At 48.1% G+C, this 14,901-nt stretch overlaps 1 gene segment (V, D, J or C); it reads right to left on the bottom strand.

The window, feature by feature from the left end:
- Window positions 1–12,229: 12,229 nt before the first annotated feature.
- Window positions 12,230–12,785, bottom strand: LOC136127964 (T cell receptor beta variable 4-2-like). The segment is given in 2 exon segments: window positions 12,230–12,627; window positions 12,737–12,785. Coding segments are annotated over 2 exon segments (447 nt in total).
- Between the last annotated feature and the right edge of the window lie 2,116 nt (window positions 12,786–14,901).

Below are 14,901 nucleotides of genomic sequence, written 5' to 3'. Positions count from 1 at the left end.
GGTAGTTTTTATAGATGAAATTGTGTCTCCCCGAAATTCATATGTTGAAGCCCTAAGCCCCACTGTGAATGTGTCTGGACTTAGGGCTTTGAGGGAGGTAGTTAAGGGTAAATAACATTATAAGGGTGGGACTCTAATAAAACATGACTGGTGCCCTTAGAAGAAGACGAGGTGACACAAGAGAGCTCCTTCTCTGTGAAGCACAGAGAGGCCACGTGAAGACACGGGGAGAAGGCAGCTGTCTACAAACCGGAAACAGAATTCTCACCGGAAACCAACCCTGGCACCTTGATCTTGGACTTCAGGCCTCCAGAACTGTGAGAAAATAAATGTCTGTTGTTTAAGCCACACAGTCTGTGGTATTTTAATATGGCAGCCTGAGCAAATTAATCAATAGTATAGAGCCGTGAATGTCAGGATAAAAAGCGAAGAGGAAGGCATGTCCGAGCCAGTGCTTGAAAGATGGGCAGTGCCTGGTCCTGCTTCAGGAGGAGAGAGGGCCCCCTAGGCCATGGGCAGAGCAAGGGCAGATGAAGAGGATTGAAAAGGCATTGGTGTTTCAGGGAATTTTACAGGGACATTTGGTCACAGAGTGTCACGCCTCCTGATGCTCTGGAGCAAATAGAATCTGGGTGGTGACGTGTTAAAAAGCAATTCCAGGGAAGCAGAATTGATGTGGGGAGCCCTTGCCTGTTTATAATCAGGGGAGGCCTGCCCTCATCTCTGGGCGGGAGGCACCCGTCTTCGCCCCGAGGAGGCGGGACTGGGGTAAGAGGTCAAGAAGGGACAAGTCAGAATCATGTCCAGGCTTCTCACACCATCATCACATCATCTGTGTGGTGATGACCTCACCCGGGCCAGCCCCCAGGTGATGCTGGTTGTTATAAGGCCTGGCTTAGTATTTTCTGGTGATTGAAGACCTTGGGAGGGAGGAGGAAAGAGATCATGTTACAAATAACACAATTTTTACTTATTTTGTAGCTCTAGCTCTGTTCTCAAGCATCTCAGCCATATTCTCTGTCCTAGACTTTTCCCAAATCTCCATTTCTTCTCCCTAAATTATATAAAGCAAACCCCTGATTCTATTAGAATCACACACTTATCAAGTAATTTTGCTCCCCCAATGAACTCTCTCTCCCTGAAAAAGAGCCCGCCGGCTATTAAGTTACAAACTCTCCTCTCCCTGGTAGCATCGAGTGTCAGGCCGGGAAGGTCATGTTGGAGGGAACCTGCTGATGTAGCCCCATCCTCTGAACATATCTTCTTGACCTCTGTGGTCCCTCCCCTGAGCAGCACAAGAGCCCGTGGCTGCTTTCCAGCGCCCTCAGTCTTTTCCTTTCCCACTGCAATCTCTGGGCTCTCATGCATCTGTCACCTCTGAGGTTGCCCCCACTGGGGCAGGGAGGTTTGCACAGAACGCGGGTGACTCCGCAGGGCTGTGTTAAGCTGCTGGCACACAGGTACAGGGAGCTCACGTTCAGCTCAGAGCGAGCATCACACAACTTTTGTGCTGAGAATCGACCCGGGAAGTTTCCTTTTGCTCTCTGCATATTTTCATAAAACTCAAAGAGGAACTAGGGGCCCTGACCCAGGGCCTGTTGGTACCAAGATGCAGTGCGGTGCCCAGACATAGGGGAACACCTCAGTATCACTTGGTGTCCTCTTGCTTTAATCAGGTGTCTTGGTGTTTGGGTGACTCCAGAATCCACTGCACCTGAGAGGGAAGGAACTGGGGCTGGAGAAAGAATGCAGGAGAGAGCCCGATGGACCCCAATGGATTCAGGCACTGTCAGGCTTAGAACAGAGATGCCACGCCTTTACCAAGGATGGACCTGCTGCCAGGAGACACAGAGCCACACAGCAGAGGAGGCTGGAGCCCATGGCAGGAAGGGGCAGAGCTGGGCAGGTGTCACCTTGCTCAGAGCTCTGGTTCTCTGAGAGCTGAAGTTCTGGGCATCCTTTCTCTGCTTGGAGGTTAGGCAGTGACGTCACTGCTCTGACGTCATTGCCTCTGCTGGTTCCCATGAGCCTGGCCTCCCTTTCCAGGTCAGCTGATTCAGGAACCCAAAGCCTCTTATGTGACATGTGGGGCTGGACTGAGCTGGCCTCAGCGAGGCTGGGTGTAGGCCACGGCCCATCCCCACAGCTCCTTTGCTTTTCCTTTGAGGCAGGTGTTTCTGTACCTGTACCTGCCCCCTCCCAGCTCCACACCCTTCACTTTCCCTTGTAGCCTCAGAGACTCCCTCATCACTGCATAGGTGAAGTTCATGGCTCCCATCTGGGACAGCACACCTGCAAATTAGTGTCTATGCTATTAAGCCTTCCAGAGGATAAAGCCATCAAACAAAGCTGTTTCTTAACCCTCCTGGTCCCAGGCACCTAGCTCTGTCAGCTTGCTCTGCCCCAGAAACTTTTGGAGTTTGGCAATTCCACAGCGCCCCCACGCGGTCTATAGGTGGTAACCAAGACATTGTCTTTGCCGTGATGTAATAATTACGGGATGTATTTAAATTAGAAACTATTTCACTGTTTGCCTCTTGCACTGTGTTTTTGTTTGTTTGTTTTTTGTGGGGGTTTCTGCTTTGTTTTTCCTAAAAGGACACACACACACAGGCCCTAGCTGATTTGTGATTTTGTATTTTAAGAGAAAAAAGAAATGTGGCCATGGCGGAAATGTTTTGACTTTGAGAAGCTTTTGATGAGGGAAATGGTACAAACCTGGTCTAGGTTAGGTGAGATGCTAAAGTTGTTTTTCCTTAGATAACCGAGGACAGCTCGCTCAAAGCAGACCACTTAGGTCTCTTTGCAAGGTCCCCACTAATCAGCTTACCCCAGAATGAAGAAAATAATACTCCCCGTTTCTGTACTGCTGGAGAATTTCTTTATCTTCTATGTCTCTCTTTTAGAAATCCTCTTTTTGCCTCTGTTCATTGATAATAATATAATGCCCATTTGCCCATATATGAATAAATATGTGTGTAGATAAATTATATTTCTCTCGGTTTTTCTTTGATGCCCATGTGGGAAATAAAATATTCTAACCTTCTGCAATTAGTATGCTAGAAAGGAAAGGCCAGTCTGGATTAATGTAGGATAACAAAATAAACAGAAGGATTTGGGAAAACAGAATCTGAGAAGGACTCGATTCCAGAGCCAGTATCTCCCATTTGCTACTTCTGACTTTTAATTTACTTCCAACGCAAGTTTCTTTACATATTTACATTTGACTTACCTGTTATTCAGTTTTACATAGTGCATTATATACAGTGAATATAGATATTCTAATGGAATCTATTTCTTTACTGCAAAGTCCAAAGGCAACAAGTCCATCAAATACCACTGAGAAGAGATCACTGATCCAGCTGCATGTGACACTGATGGGCGATGCATCAATGTCATCAATGACTAGTTGCTGTGCCAACGAGCCAAGAGTTACCGGTACCTCTTATAAGATCCACCCAGTGGAGGAAAATTCCACCCTGAGTGATGCCCCATGGATATAAACTAGATAAAATTATCTCAAGCCCAGATGGGAATGTCCTATAACTAAGTATTTTTTCTGAATTTTGTGCATACATAACATCAAAACCTTTCACAATAGCAGCTGATGTGTCTTATGGAGTTTCTAATGGTAGAGAAGGAGAAGTTTCTACACAAAATCGTAGAAGTATAAACAATCACTATAAATCACACTAAGCAAACTGTGTTTCTCAGTTTTAAGGAACACTTGGCATGGTTTGGCTTCAGTTAGATAAAATTGCCGGGTTGCCAATCAGTTCTCAACTACTGATATTTGAAAAAAAACAGAACATCTAAGATTGCTTAAGAGATGCCTGAGACCCCATGATAAACGGCCATTACATTTCAGACAAGAGGAGCCCAGCCGATATTATAACAACGCATGAAATATGAGGGCACTGACTGCTGGATCCTGCTAAAATTGTGAACTAGAGCCATCTCCTGGCTCCTTCTCCAGGGAAACCTGATGAGGCAGGAAGCAAATATGAACACTAGAGACTCACCAAAACCAAGAGAATATTCTGGAAAGATTGAGTCTATTTGGGGCTGGAATATGAGTAAGATGAGAGGTGAGCCCAGGAGAGCAGTGAGAAAACAAGATGGTAAAAATAATTGAAGCTCTGCTCTTACCCGACCTCTTCTTTGCTCTGAGACAATCTTACCTGCATTTTTACTGCAGGAATCAATAGCAGGATAAGTGATACCATTAAAGGACTGAAAACAAAAAAGATAACCAACTGGACAGTATATATCCCCAGAAAGTGAATTACTGAACCCGAAGAACCAAGAATTTATAACAAGCATGACAAATATACGACGTGAAGATCTGCGATATAAACAAGAATAGAGAAGATGTCTACCACATAAGAAAATTTAAGGTCAACTTATCGAAGATCTTACCAGCAGCCCACCTAGTATATTTTACATCAGCATTTCAAAGTGCTGTATTATGGGAAGAATGCTCATGTTCTCGAATTCTCTAAAAGAAGCCAATGTTTCATGTAAACACGAAGTTTTCCTTCCAGTAGGAACTAATATATATTATCCTTTTCTTAAAATAATGACTCCTATCATCAGGGGATTTTTCCCCCCGTTTTTATAAAAACAAGGTTTCAGCTAATACATTTATAACCCAGATAAGACCTGTGAAGCTCTCTCTTCTTTGAAAACTAGGTGAAATTTCCTAGAGGTTATAAATTCCAAAAGCTATGGAAATTCAAAGCCCTTCCAGAGATCTCTGACCATGCCCATGGACACTTGTATTCTCCTGGTCTTCTCTAACCCTGTCTCATTACCTGTCCATAAAGCTAAGACCTTTTTGATTTCCTCAACAAAATTATGTACATCAAGATCCCGTGAGTTTAGTAGAGTCTAATGAAGATTTGGGTGGTTCTGTAAAGAAATCGTATGATGCGGAACACAGATTTTCACCATTTGCCTCTCATCCTTACCCATTGCACTCCCTTCCAAGACTTCCCAGAATCTCAAATTATTCTACCTGTATTATATTGAACAGTGTCCTTGGAGTTTACCCTCCACACTTAGCACTTCTATTAAAATATTCTCATCAACAATACTTTCCTCCCTAAGAAATAGAATATAATCTCTTGAAGACACTAAAATTTAACTTTTCTGCATTCAAAATTATGGTTAACCAATTCTTGTTTTGAATGGAACTCATCTCTATTCAAAGACTGTTTCTAAATTTTAATTTAAGCTGTTCCTTCGTTTTATTGTTGTGATAAAATATATATAACATAAAACTTACCATCTTAAGTCTATAGTTTAGTGGCATTCACATTGTGCTACCATCACCACTTTCCATCTCCAGAACATTTTCATCTTCCCAAAATGAAACGCTGTATCTGTTAAATACTAACTCCTCATTCCCTCCCTCACCCCAGACCCTGGAAACCTCTATTCTGTTTTCTGTCTGTATGAATTTGACTACTCCAGGTACCGCATGTAAATGGATACAAACACAATTTGGCCTTTTATGTCCAGTTTATTTCACGTAGTGTAATGTTTTCAAGGTTGATTCATGTTGTAACACGAATCAGAAAGTCGTTGCTTTCTAAGGCTGAATAGTATTCCATTGTATGTATATATCACATTTGCTTTATCCATTTATCTCTTGGTTGGACAGGTTGTTTTCACCTTTTGGCTATTGCAAACAATGCTTCTGTGAACACAGGTGTGCTAATATTTGTTTGAATTCCTGCTTTAACTCCTTTGGGTATATAGCCAGGAGTGGAATTTCTGGATCATATGGTAATTCTATGTTCAGTTTTTTTGAGGAATTGCCACACTGTTTCCCACAGTGTTTGCACTAGTTTATATTCCCATAACAACGCAATAGGGTTCCAATATCTCCACGACCTCACCAACGTGCGTTTTCTGTTATTTTCTTTACTCTCACTCTCTGTTTGCCTGGGGCGGGGGTGGTGGCGGAAGGGCTTCTGTTCTTCCCCTGTTTAGTGCAGGTGCCTCTTGAAGGAGAAGCACTTTGTTCCTTCTCAGAACTGAGTGCCTGTGACTCTGCAGCCCTGTGGCATCCCAGCCGACACAGAAGTGCGGAGACTTCCGGCTGGTGGTGGCTGACCCCATTGTCGGGGGGAACATCTATCTTTTTGAGACCAGTAACCTTCAAATACTCCAGGGACCGTAAGGTTTGCTCTCTCTGACTAACGGATCAGCCTAAGTCCCAGTCCCGAGTCTTGCCAATACCAGCGCAAGGCAAAAGGGTGCATTGTCTAAGACTGTTCAAAGATCAGTTTCTTTTCCATCTCCATAAGGATCTTGGTATCTGTTTGACCTGAGCATCCATGGGTTTTGATCGAAAAGGATATGTAAGCTACGATAGAGACAAGGAAGCAGATGAAGGAAATAACAAGGATCTGGAATTGGGAAACCCATATCAGGAGTTTCCCTCCTGTTTTCTGGACTTGCCTGCTCCCAAGACACAAGAGGCCACAAATCAGAGAAGCCTGGCACCCAGGGCAGGTCAAGGAGGGAGAGGCGACCCCCTGCCCAGTGGTGTTCATAGGTGAGAACTGGCTCTCTGAGCCTCTTCACGATCTGATAGCCAGGTCTTCCTGGGACATCAGAACTCTTACAGGTCCTCCAAGCCCAGAATCCCCTCTTATGTGGCTCAAAATTAGTCATTGTCTCTTTCTCTTTTCTAAAGTAGGGCCATGCTCCGTGAAACTGGGTTTGCGGACTTCGCTCATGCCCTAGCTTCTCTGATCTTCCTTTGAGGCTATTACTCCTCTGTATACACTTGCCCCTGGGTACCCAGTATGCTCCTTCAAACTCCCTCCCTGTCTACTTCTCTTCCCAGTTTTGAAGCATTTCCCACTGTCTGCAGAGAGCTCTGCTCGTTTTCTTGCAGTGGCTCAAGATTGGCAACCGATCTGCCCGACAAAAGTACAAAGCTTTCTGAACTCCTCACTTCGTGCAGCTCTTTCTGCCCCTCCCCACAGCATCCTGCGGTTCAGTGGAACCACAGTGCCTCCTCTTAATAAATTGGAAGTGTTTACATCGTCAGCTGGGGCAGGAAAGTTTCCGGTAATTTCCTGGATGTCTCACCAGCACCCTCTCCGGAGCCCTCCCGGTTTCCCGTGCGGTGTTTCCCAGCTGAATGCAGCACTAATCGCGACCCTTCCGAATCACCATATTGACGTCCCTTCCCCTGCTTCTACTTCTTTTCCAACACAAACTGAAACAACTGAAACTCACCTTCCTAGCAAAGATCAGGAATGGGGCCCTCTGTGCTCCGGGAAAACTGGCAGAACAGGCCTTCAGATAGATATTTTCAGGAGAAATTCTCAAGAACCTGGATTCTTGCATCTTCCCATACTTAGAAAAGCACTAAAACAATGAACTAAGGTGTCTGTTCCTTGTGACCAGCGGCAGCCTTCTACCGAGATGTGAGCTTGGTTGCAGGTACCCTTTGCCAAAATCACAGATACGCTCACGTCCCCCCGCCAGTGTCTTTCAGAGCAGTTTCTCAGAGCTCTCTCAGAGTCTGTCTCCCCGGCTCTATCCCTTGGTAAGACATTGAAGAAACCTGACTCACGGCTTTTCTGCAACCATGGCAAGCCACATGCAAGTTCCTGCACATTTTACAGACAGGAAAAGGAAGATGGGAGGTCTGCAGTAAAAAAGGGTCCAAGGATTTTCACTGACTGAGTCGTTGCCAGGAAAGAAGAGGAATCTTTTTCTTTCTCTTGGGCTCTGCTACCATCACAGGGCTGGAGAGCTCCACCTCCTGGTCTCCCAACTCTATTTAATTGGGGCTTCTGTTTATTAATTTTTTACATTACACAGGAAGGTCACATATTCACAAATATACAAAATGTGCTAGCTCTGAGCCCTAAGTACCCACATTACCAGAAAGTCCAGCCTTACCCAACGGCTTGATTCCGTATGAATTCCTAAGGATCCCCAGGGTTTATTGTTTGTGAATCACCTTAAGCTGAACCCAGCAGGGGTTGACCCTTCAGGCCACTGTCTTTCAGGTTGCCTCAAGGCCTTGTGTTTCTTCCCAGCTGCCTGGAAAACCAGCCCTGTCTGCTGCTTCCAGGGGTCAGAATGTGGGGGGAAAAGGAGGGCACGTGCTCAGCCACTAGTGGTCCCTCAGGGAGGAAGGGTAGGCGCCCCTTCACTCTGGGCCACCCTGTTAGGGAGATCCACCAGCAAAACCCCACGAGCCACCATGACCACCGCTCTTAGCAGACATTTCTCCCATTAGCCACAGCTGTTTGCCCAAGCCTGAAGCCTCTTCCTGTTCAGGACTCTTGAGATGAAGCCCACGTTTGGGACACAGGTGGGGTAAGTATAGGTCTCACCTTGTTGTTCAAGGGTAATTATTAACAGCACCACTTTCACTCCCCTAACAATATGAGACTATACATCTCCTCCTCATTTTGCATGTTCTCTCTATGGTGTTTCTGTCTTAGTAGCCCCAGCACATCTTTTCTAGAGGAACTGGTGATTTCATAACATGAAGGAGATTTCTTTGGGGTAGGCTGACCCCTCATCATACATGACCCTGTGATTGATTCTTCCTCTGAGACGCATGGGGTCCCTGCGATGCACTAGCCATACTTCCCATATCTTGGGGTGAGGAAACTTTTGTTGAAAGGAAAGAGGGAAGGAAGGAAGGAAAGGGGAAGGGGGGAGGGAAGGAGGGAGGGAGGGAAGGAAGGGGGAGGGAGAGAGAGAGAAAGAAAGAAAGAAAGAAAGGAAGGAATTGAGGGAGGGAGGGAGGGAAGAAAGAAAAAGAAAGAAAAGTGTGTAACCAATACAAAATACTTAATTCACTAGCACAAGAGTACCAATTTATTTCTCTAACTGAATACTTGAGGTCCACCTGCCTTATTAATGGGACGTCCAGTATCTCCCTTGTGAAGTATTCTCTGCATCATCCCTCCAGCCAGTTGCTCAGGAACCCTCAGGTCTTAGCCTCTGAGAAGTCAGTCCTATCTTCGCCCATCATGCCCAGAGTGAGCAGTTCACGCCAGTTGCGGGCACGGGAAGTTCTGTGGGCGTTTGCTCTTGCCCAGTGTGTCCTCTGCGGTGACCTTCTTGTTGGCCTGGATCCCTGCTGGCCCAAGAGCATGAGATCACATTCACAGGGGCAACCACTCTTCCCCAAAGAACCTCTCTGTCCTGGCTGGCAGGGTCCTGAGGTGCTTTGCCTCAGCTGCCTACTGTCCCAGAACACCCCTCTCCTACCGGTACTAGGCTCTGGCGTTGAGATCCTTCACCTTCTGGAAAGTTCCCAGTTGGGGCTCCTGGGTATCCCCATGGAAACCCCTCCCCTCCTCTCCAGTAAGCCAATCTCCACTCAGAGATGGAAGGAAGGCATGTTTTGCTAAATAGGAAATAACAGAGACCAAAAGAGAATACACAGGTTTCTCTGTAGGCTCCCCAGGTCACTCACTGGCTACAGCTGTCCCATCGTTGGGGTCCCCGGCCACATTCTGTGGCGTCTGGGAACCTTTCCCAAATACCACAGCCCCAGATATCCTGTGCAATATTTCCTTTTCTGCAAATTAAAGTTAATTTTGACCTCTGCTACTGGGGAGCAGCTGCAGTGCCACCACACATCCCCCACCCGCCTTGGGCAGGGCAGGGAGGCTGAGAGCCTGGGGAGAGCAGCGAAGCTGTAGCGTTGGTGGAAGGGCAGGAAGTGTCTCTGCAAGGCCGTGGCTGAGCTGCTGGCACAGAGGCACAGGGCCGAGTCCCCCAGCTGTGCAGGCTGGGTCTTCAGAGTGAGGCACACGCCATCAGGCATCTCAGCTGAGAAGGGATCCTTCAAAAAGTCCGCCTTCTCTGAAGACACTTTGTTATAGATGGACATCAGAAACCCCATGCCCTTTCCTGGGGTCTGTTGGTACCAGAAGAGGTACAAACAACGGGGCACAGGACCACATCCCAGAGTCACATTCCGTCCCATCCCTGTGACATAGTGGCAAGGGCTTTGGCTGGCACCAGATTCTATGCGTCCTGTGGGAGGACAGAGTCCACAAAGAGAATGAGGCAAAAGTCTGGAACTGGCCTTAGGTCAAGGGAATAGGATGGGAGTTTTCCACATACCCCCAGGAGACAAACGATCACCCAGCAGAACCTGTGGTGCACGGCAGGGGCGGGGCAGGGCTGAGGTCTCCCCAGTGGGGCGTCAGGCCTTTAGCAGCCCAAGCGAGGAGACTCTGTGGCGATGTCCTAGTCTTGGGCAGCAACCACAGACTCAGGAGTGCCCGCACAAGTGCCTCGTGCCAACGTGGATACGTGATGCTCTGAGGCTCAGCCCCGTGTGCCCTGCAGCGTTCAGGCTCCCACGCCCCGAGTGAAAAACTGCAGCTGCAGAGGGACCCTGGGAGAATACAAGCTTCAGTACAGGGAGGCCAGGTATGAAGACCCAGACAGACAGGCGGGACCCGCTCCCCTCTCTAATGGCCAATTGAGAGCCGCCGTCCCGAGGCGTGGACTCTGTGTGTCATAATTCTGAGCCTGATGATTAAAATGTTGGGAGCGAAGAGATCAAACGAAAACAAAAAATAACCCTACAAGTGTCAGTGTGGAGAGGAAATCTAGTGAGAAGTTGAGACCTGAAACCTAAAATGACATTTCAGAGCAAGGGAAGGAGAGTGGACGAGAAAGCAAGCACCCAGCCCAGTGCGCTGGCTCTGAACTGAGGGGCGCAGGGCCCGCTGACTGCCTGAGGGGTGGAGAGCAAGCGTCTGTGCAGATTCGGAGCTTTGATCAGGCTGGGGCTCGGGGTCTAGCCTTGGGTGGGAAAGAGAGAAATCGGAGAACAGACGAGCCAGATTATAGAATATGGATTTGGTGGAGACAGAGAGACACATCTTTCTCACACCCGTTTCCCAAAGGCTGGGTCTCTTACTGTCCTTTGTGGGGTCTCCAGTCCTGGGACCCTTGCCTGGAAGTCCTTCTCTGATTCCCCAAAGCTCCGTGCTGCTCAGCCCTGGGAGGCCACAGCCTCGGCAACAGGGAATCCTCGGTTCCTGAAAAGAAGAAGCTCAGAAGTCAGGTACCTGCTGAGCTCCAAGCAACGCACTTCCTCACAGGGCGGCATCCTTCCTATCCTCTGGGCCCGTGTAGGGTGTGAGTCCTGGCGTGCAGGCATTTGTTTAGAGGATCCCTATGAAACCTTAAACCAAACCATCCACTTTACAGCAGGCTTGTTTATTTCACGACAAAGAAAGCATTAAAATAGTAGATGGGGATGTGTTTATCTCTTAACCAGTTGACAGGGCAGAGTCACACTCGGGTGAAAAAAAACCCCCCACTCTAAAGACGAAGAATAGAGAGTCGCCACAGGGGTCGACTTGGGTATTATGGTTTGAGGCTCTGTTGGGGGTCTCCCGGTCCCTGGAGCATTCTCTGCAGGAGAGAGGAGGGAGCCTTGGTGCACATGAAGACAGCTGACCCTCCAGGACGCAGGGCTTTGTCAGCCCTCGGCTGCTGGGTTGTACAGCCCAGAGAGCCGTTACAAGGAGCAGAGCCGGAAGATACAGGGTTCAGCCCCGGTCCTGCTCTGAAATGTCAGGAGCCCATCACTCCTCACTGCCCGCTGTAAGCCACGATCCAAGCGCGTCGGACTCTATGGCTGATAATACAGGAGGCGAAGACCGGAAGAGCTAGGGTTACAGAGACAGAAGGGAAAAAAAGCAAGCCTGAAAGTGTTAAGGCTGGAGTGGAAGAGAAGCCAGCGAGGGGCTGAGCCCCTGAACGTGCAGCCGGCGGAGTGAACTAGAGAATAGGAATCCCAACGGGATGGGGGATCCGTGGTCCTCAGGGGCAGGAACGGCTGGAGACCCTGGTGAGGGAATGAGGTGCTTTGAAAAAGGTCTGAGCATAGTTGGAGCTGGGATCTGGGCTGAGATCCAGGGTCTAACTTGGATGGAAGGGGAAGTCAGAGAGAGACACCTTTTAGAAGGAGGATTAGTAGTACTGCTGCGGCCAGAAGGTCAAGTGTCTCATGAAAGACTTCCCAGGGGCGCCAGCCAATTGGAAAATGCTTGGGACGACTTAAACTTGGACGTCTGTCCTCTGTTCACCCAGAGGCACCATCTTGGTCAGGACGAGCCGGCACAGACTGCTGGCGTCTGTGGGGATCTGAGCCCTGCCGTGCCCCATGAACCTGCGGGCAGTATTGTGGTCTGGGCTTTCTGTCTAGGGTCTAATGGGAAGTGGCAAACAGTGCCTTGGCTGGCCCCCTAGCTTCCTGGCTGGCCCCTGGAGGTTTGTGCACAGGAAGGAGTTGGCTCTGCAGGGCTGTGTCTTCGCTGCTGGCGCAGAGATACAGGGCGGAGTCTTCCAGTTTCAGGGTGTCCACGTGCAGGTAGATGTGGGAGCTGTCTGGGCATTCAGGCCGGAAGCGGCTTGGAACAGTCTCATTGCTAGCAAGTTCCTTGTAGTTGTAGATGAACATGAGCTCCGGCGGCTTCTGAGCTCTCTGTTGATACCAGTACATAGAATTGTGTCCCAGACGTTGTTCACATTTCAAAGATTTCTTATTTCTAGTTTCCATGATTAGGTATTTTGGTATCTGAGTTATTTTCGTGTCCGCGGAGGCTGCTGGGAGAAAGGGACAAAATTCAGACAAAGCCCAGAAGGGGAGGTGTTGATGCAGCCGCAGGGAAATTGTTGGGCGTCTGGGGGCAGCCCATGTGAACGCACGACTCACCTGCTCCCACAAGACAGAGGACCGCACAGCAGAACAGCCCGCAGCCCATGGCGGTGTCAGGGTCGAAGTGGCATCATGTAACTAGGATGCCCCGGGGGTGGGGGGTGGCCTCTGGTCTCCTTGGCCTTGGTTGGTGCTTTTGCCTGTGACGTCAGTGTCCTTGTCAGTTTCCCCAGCCCCAAGCGATGTTTCTTCCTTCCCCTTTTATGCCTTACATAGATTTTTATAGAAGGTAGATTTGAATGGACTGGGCTGATAGTCCTTTGACAGTTGCTCTTTTGCTATTAGCTGCCCTCCTCATTATATAGATTCTCCCTCTGTCCCCTCTCCCTTTCAAGAGCCCCTCTCAGCAACAGACCATACCCCCTTGAAGAGATCTCCTTCCTCCCCTGCTCAGTTCGAGGCAGGACAACACTTAAAACGTCCTTTCCCTCAGTGTCTAAGCTTGCTGGAGCCCCTTTGTCCAGCTGCATGGAGGGAGGAAGATTGGAAGGCTGTGGTCCTTTTCTGTACCAGTGCCCATCATTAAAAAGGCACGACTGTGGGGCTTCCCTGGTGGCGCAGTGGTTGAGAGTCCGCCTGCCGATTCAGGGAACACGGGTTCGTGCCCCGGTCCGGGAAGATCCCACATGCCGCGGAGCGGTCGGGCCCGTGAGCCATGGCCGCTGAGCCTGCGCGTCTGGAGCCTGTGCTCCGCAACGGGAGAGGCCACACCAGTGAGAGGCCCGCGTACCGCAAAAAAAAAAAAAAAAAAAAGGCACGACTGTGATGCCAGCCAGGAACCAGACATCGGGAAGAATGCTGAGAGGGGGCCATAACAAGGAATAAGCCACTCTCTGGCCCTGTATTGAGGGTGCAGGGCTTGGCTGGGCTTAAAGCAAACAAGTTGCCCCAAGTAAAAGAGCGCAAGACGTCCGGTGCAAGACAAACGGAAATCGATTTGAAAATGACTTCAGTTTAGTATCTTTGAGAAGTCTGCAAACGATGCACGCAACTGATGTAAGCATGAAGCCTCAATGCCCTGCTCCCCTCCTCACGCCCTCCCTCTACTCACTCCCAGCCCCTCCCCCACCCCAGTCTCGGCGGTCTCAGTGGAGCCACAGCTCCGCCTTGTGGCCAAAGCTGCGCATTTCCCAGATCACAGGCCTCTTACCAGCCTGCCTCGGCAGCCCAGATCCCTCACTCACTCCACAGACCCGGAGCAGCTGTGATGGGTACGAAACTCCAGGAAATCATGAAGAAGTAAGAAGCACCTGAAACAACCAAAACAGTCGGCAACAATACCATTCATCCACTTATCTAGGACATTCAATTTTTACTCAATGGAGATTGGTTATGTCTGGATTCTTAGGAATGAACAAAATGCAGCCCTGCAGATACTACCCCAGCCCCTGTGGAGCTTATAGACCATCTTGATTTGTTCAACAAATACTCACTGAGCAACAGCTAGGAACAGGCACAAAACTTCAACACGTTCACCCCCAGAATTCTACTGTCGTGGGTCATTCAGTAGAGTCACAGACAACCACCAGGGAATCAAATGTAGCTTACATGAAGTTTGAGAAGTGTGTCCAGTATTTCAATCACTTCATGAATGTGATAGCATATTTCCTCAGCTATTACAACATGGGGACTGAATGCAAATGATCTCCAAAGCCCCGTGCATTTCCAAAATGTTAGAAACCAAACCAGGCCCATCCGATCCACAGACAGTTTTCCAATCTGGTTCTAGCTTACGTGATCCACCATGAGTCCTTCCTACTTCACACTATAAATCGCTTACGCCTTTTGTCCACTTACTTATTGGAATATCATCCATTTTCTTAAAACATACTGTTATACCAGTATTGAGTTTTCATTCTAGAAAATTTGAAGATATGAATAAACACAAGAATGAAATGATCTATAGTTGCTAAATATAACATTTGTTTATTGTTATATTAGATATTTATTACCAAGTTGGAGTAACAAGAATCTATATAAATCTATGTTGGGACTAGGGAGGGTATTTATCCATGTGTAAAGTCAAGAGTTGATAAGTGAAATGTTTTTTAAACCAGGGATGTGCTGGGTCAGGAAGAAAATACTCATATTTTTCTAATGTAATAAATTTTATCAGATGTTTCACTGTGGCCCATGAAACAAAAAAATATAAGGGTATATGG

Source organism: Phocoena phocoena, chromosome 9, assembly GCF_963924675.1.
Source record: "Phocoena phocoena chromosome 9, mPhoPho1.1, whole genome shotgun sequence".
Lineage (NCBI taxonomy): Eukaryota > Metazoa > Chordata > Mammalia > Artiodactyla > Phocoenidae > Phocoena > Phocoena phocoena.
The sequence above is the reverse complement of the archived record's forward strand: the minus strand, read 5'-3'. Positions and strand labels throughout refer to the sequence as shown.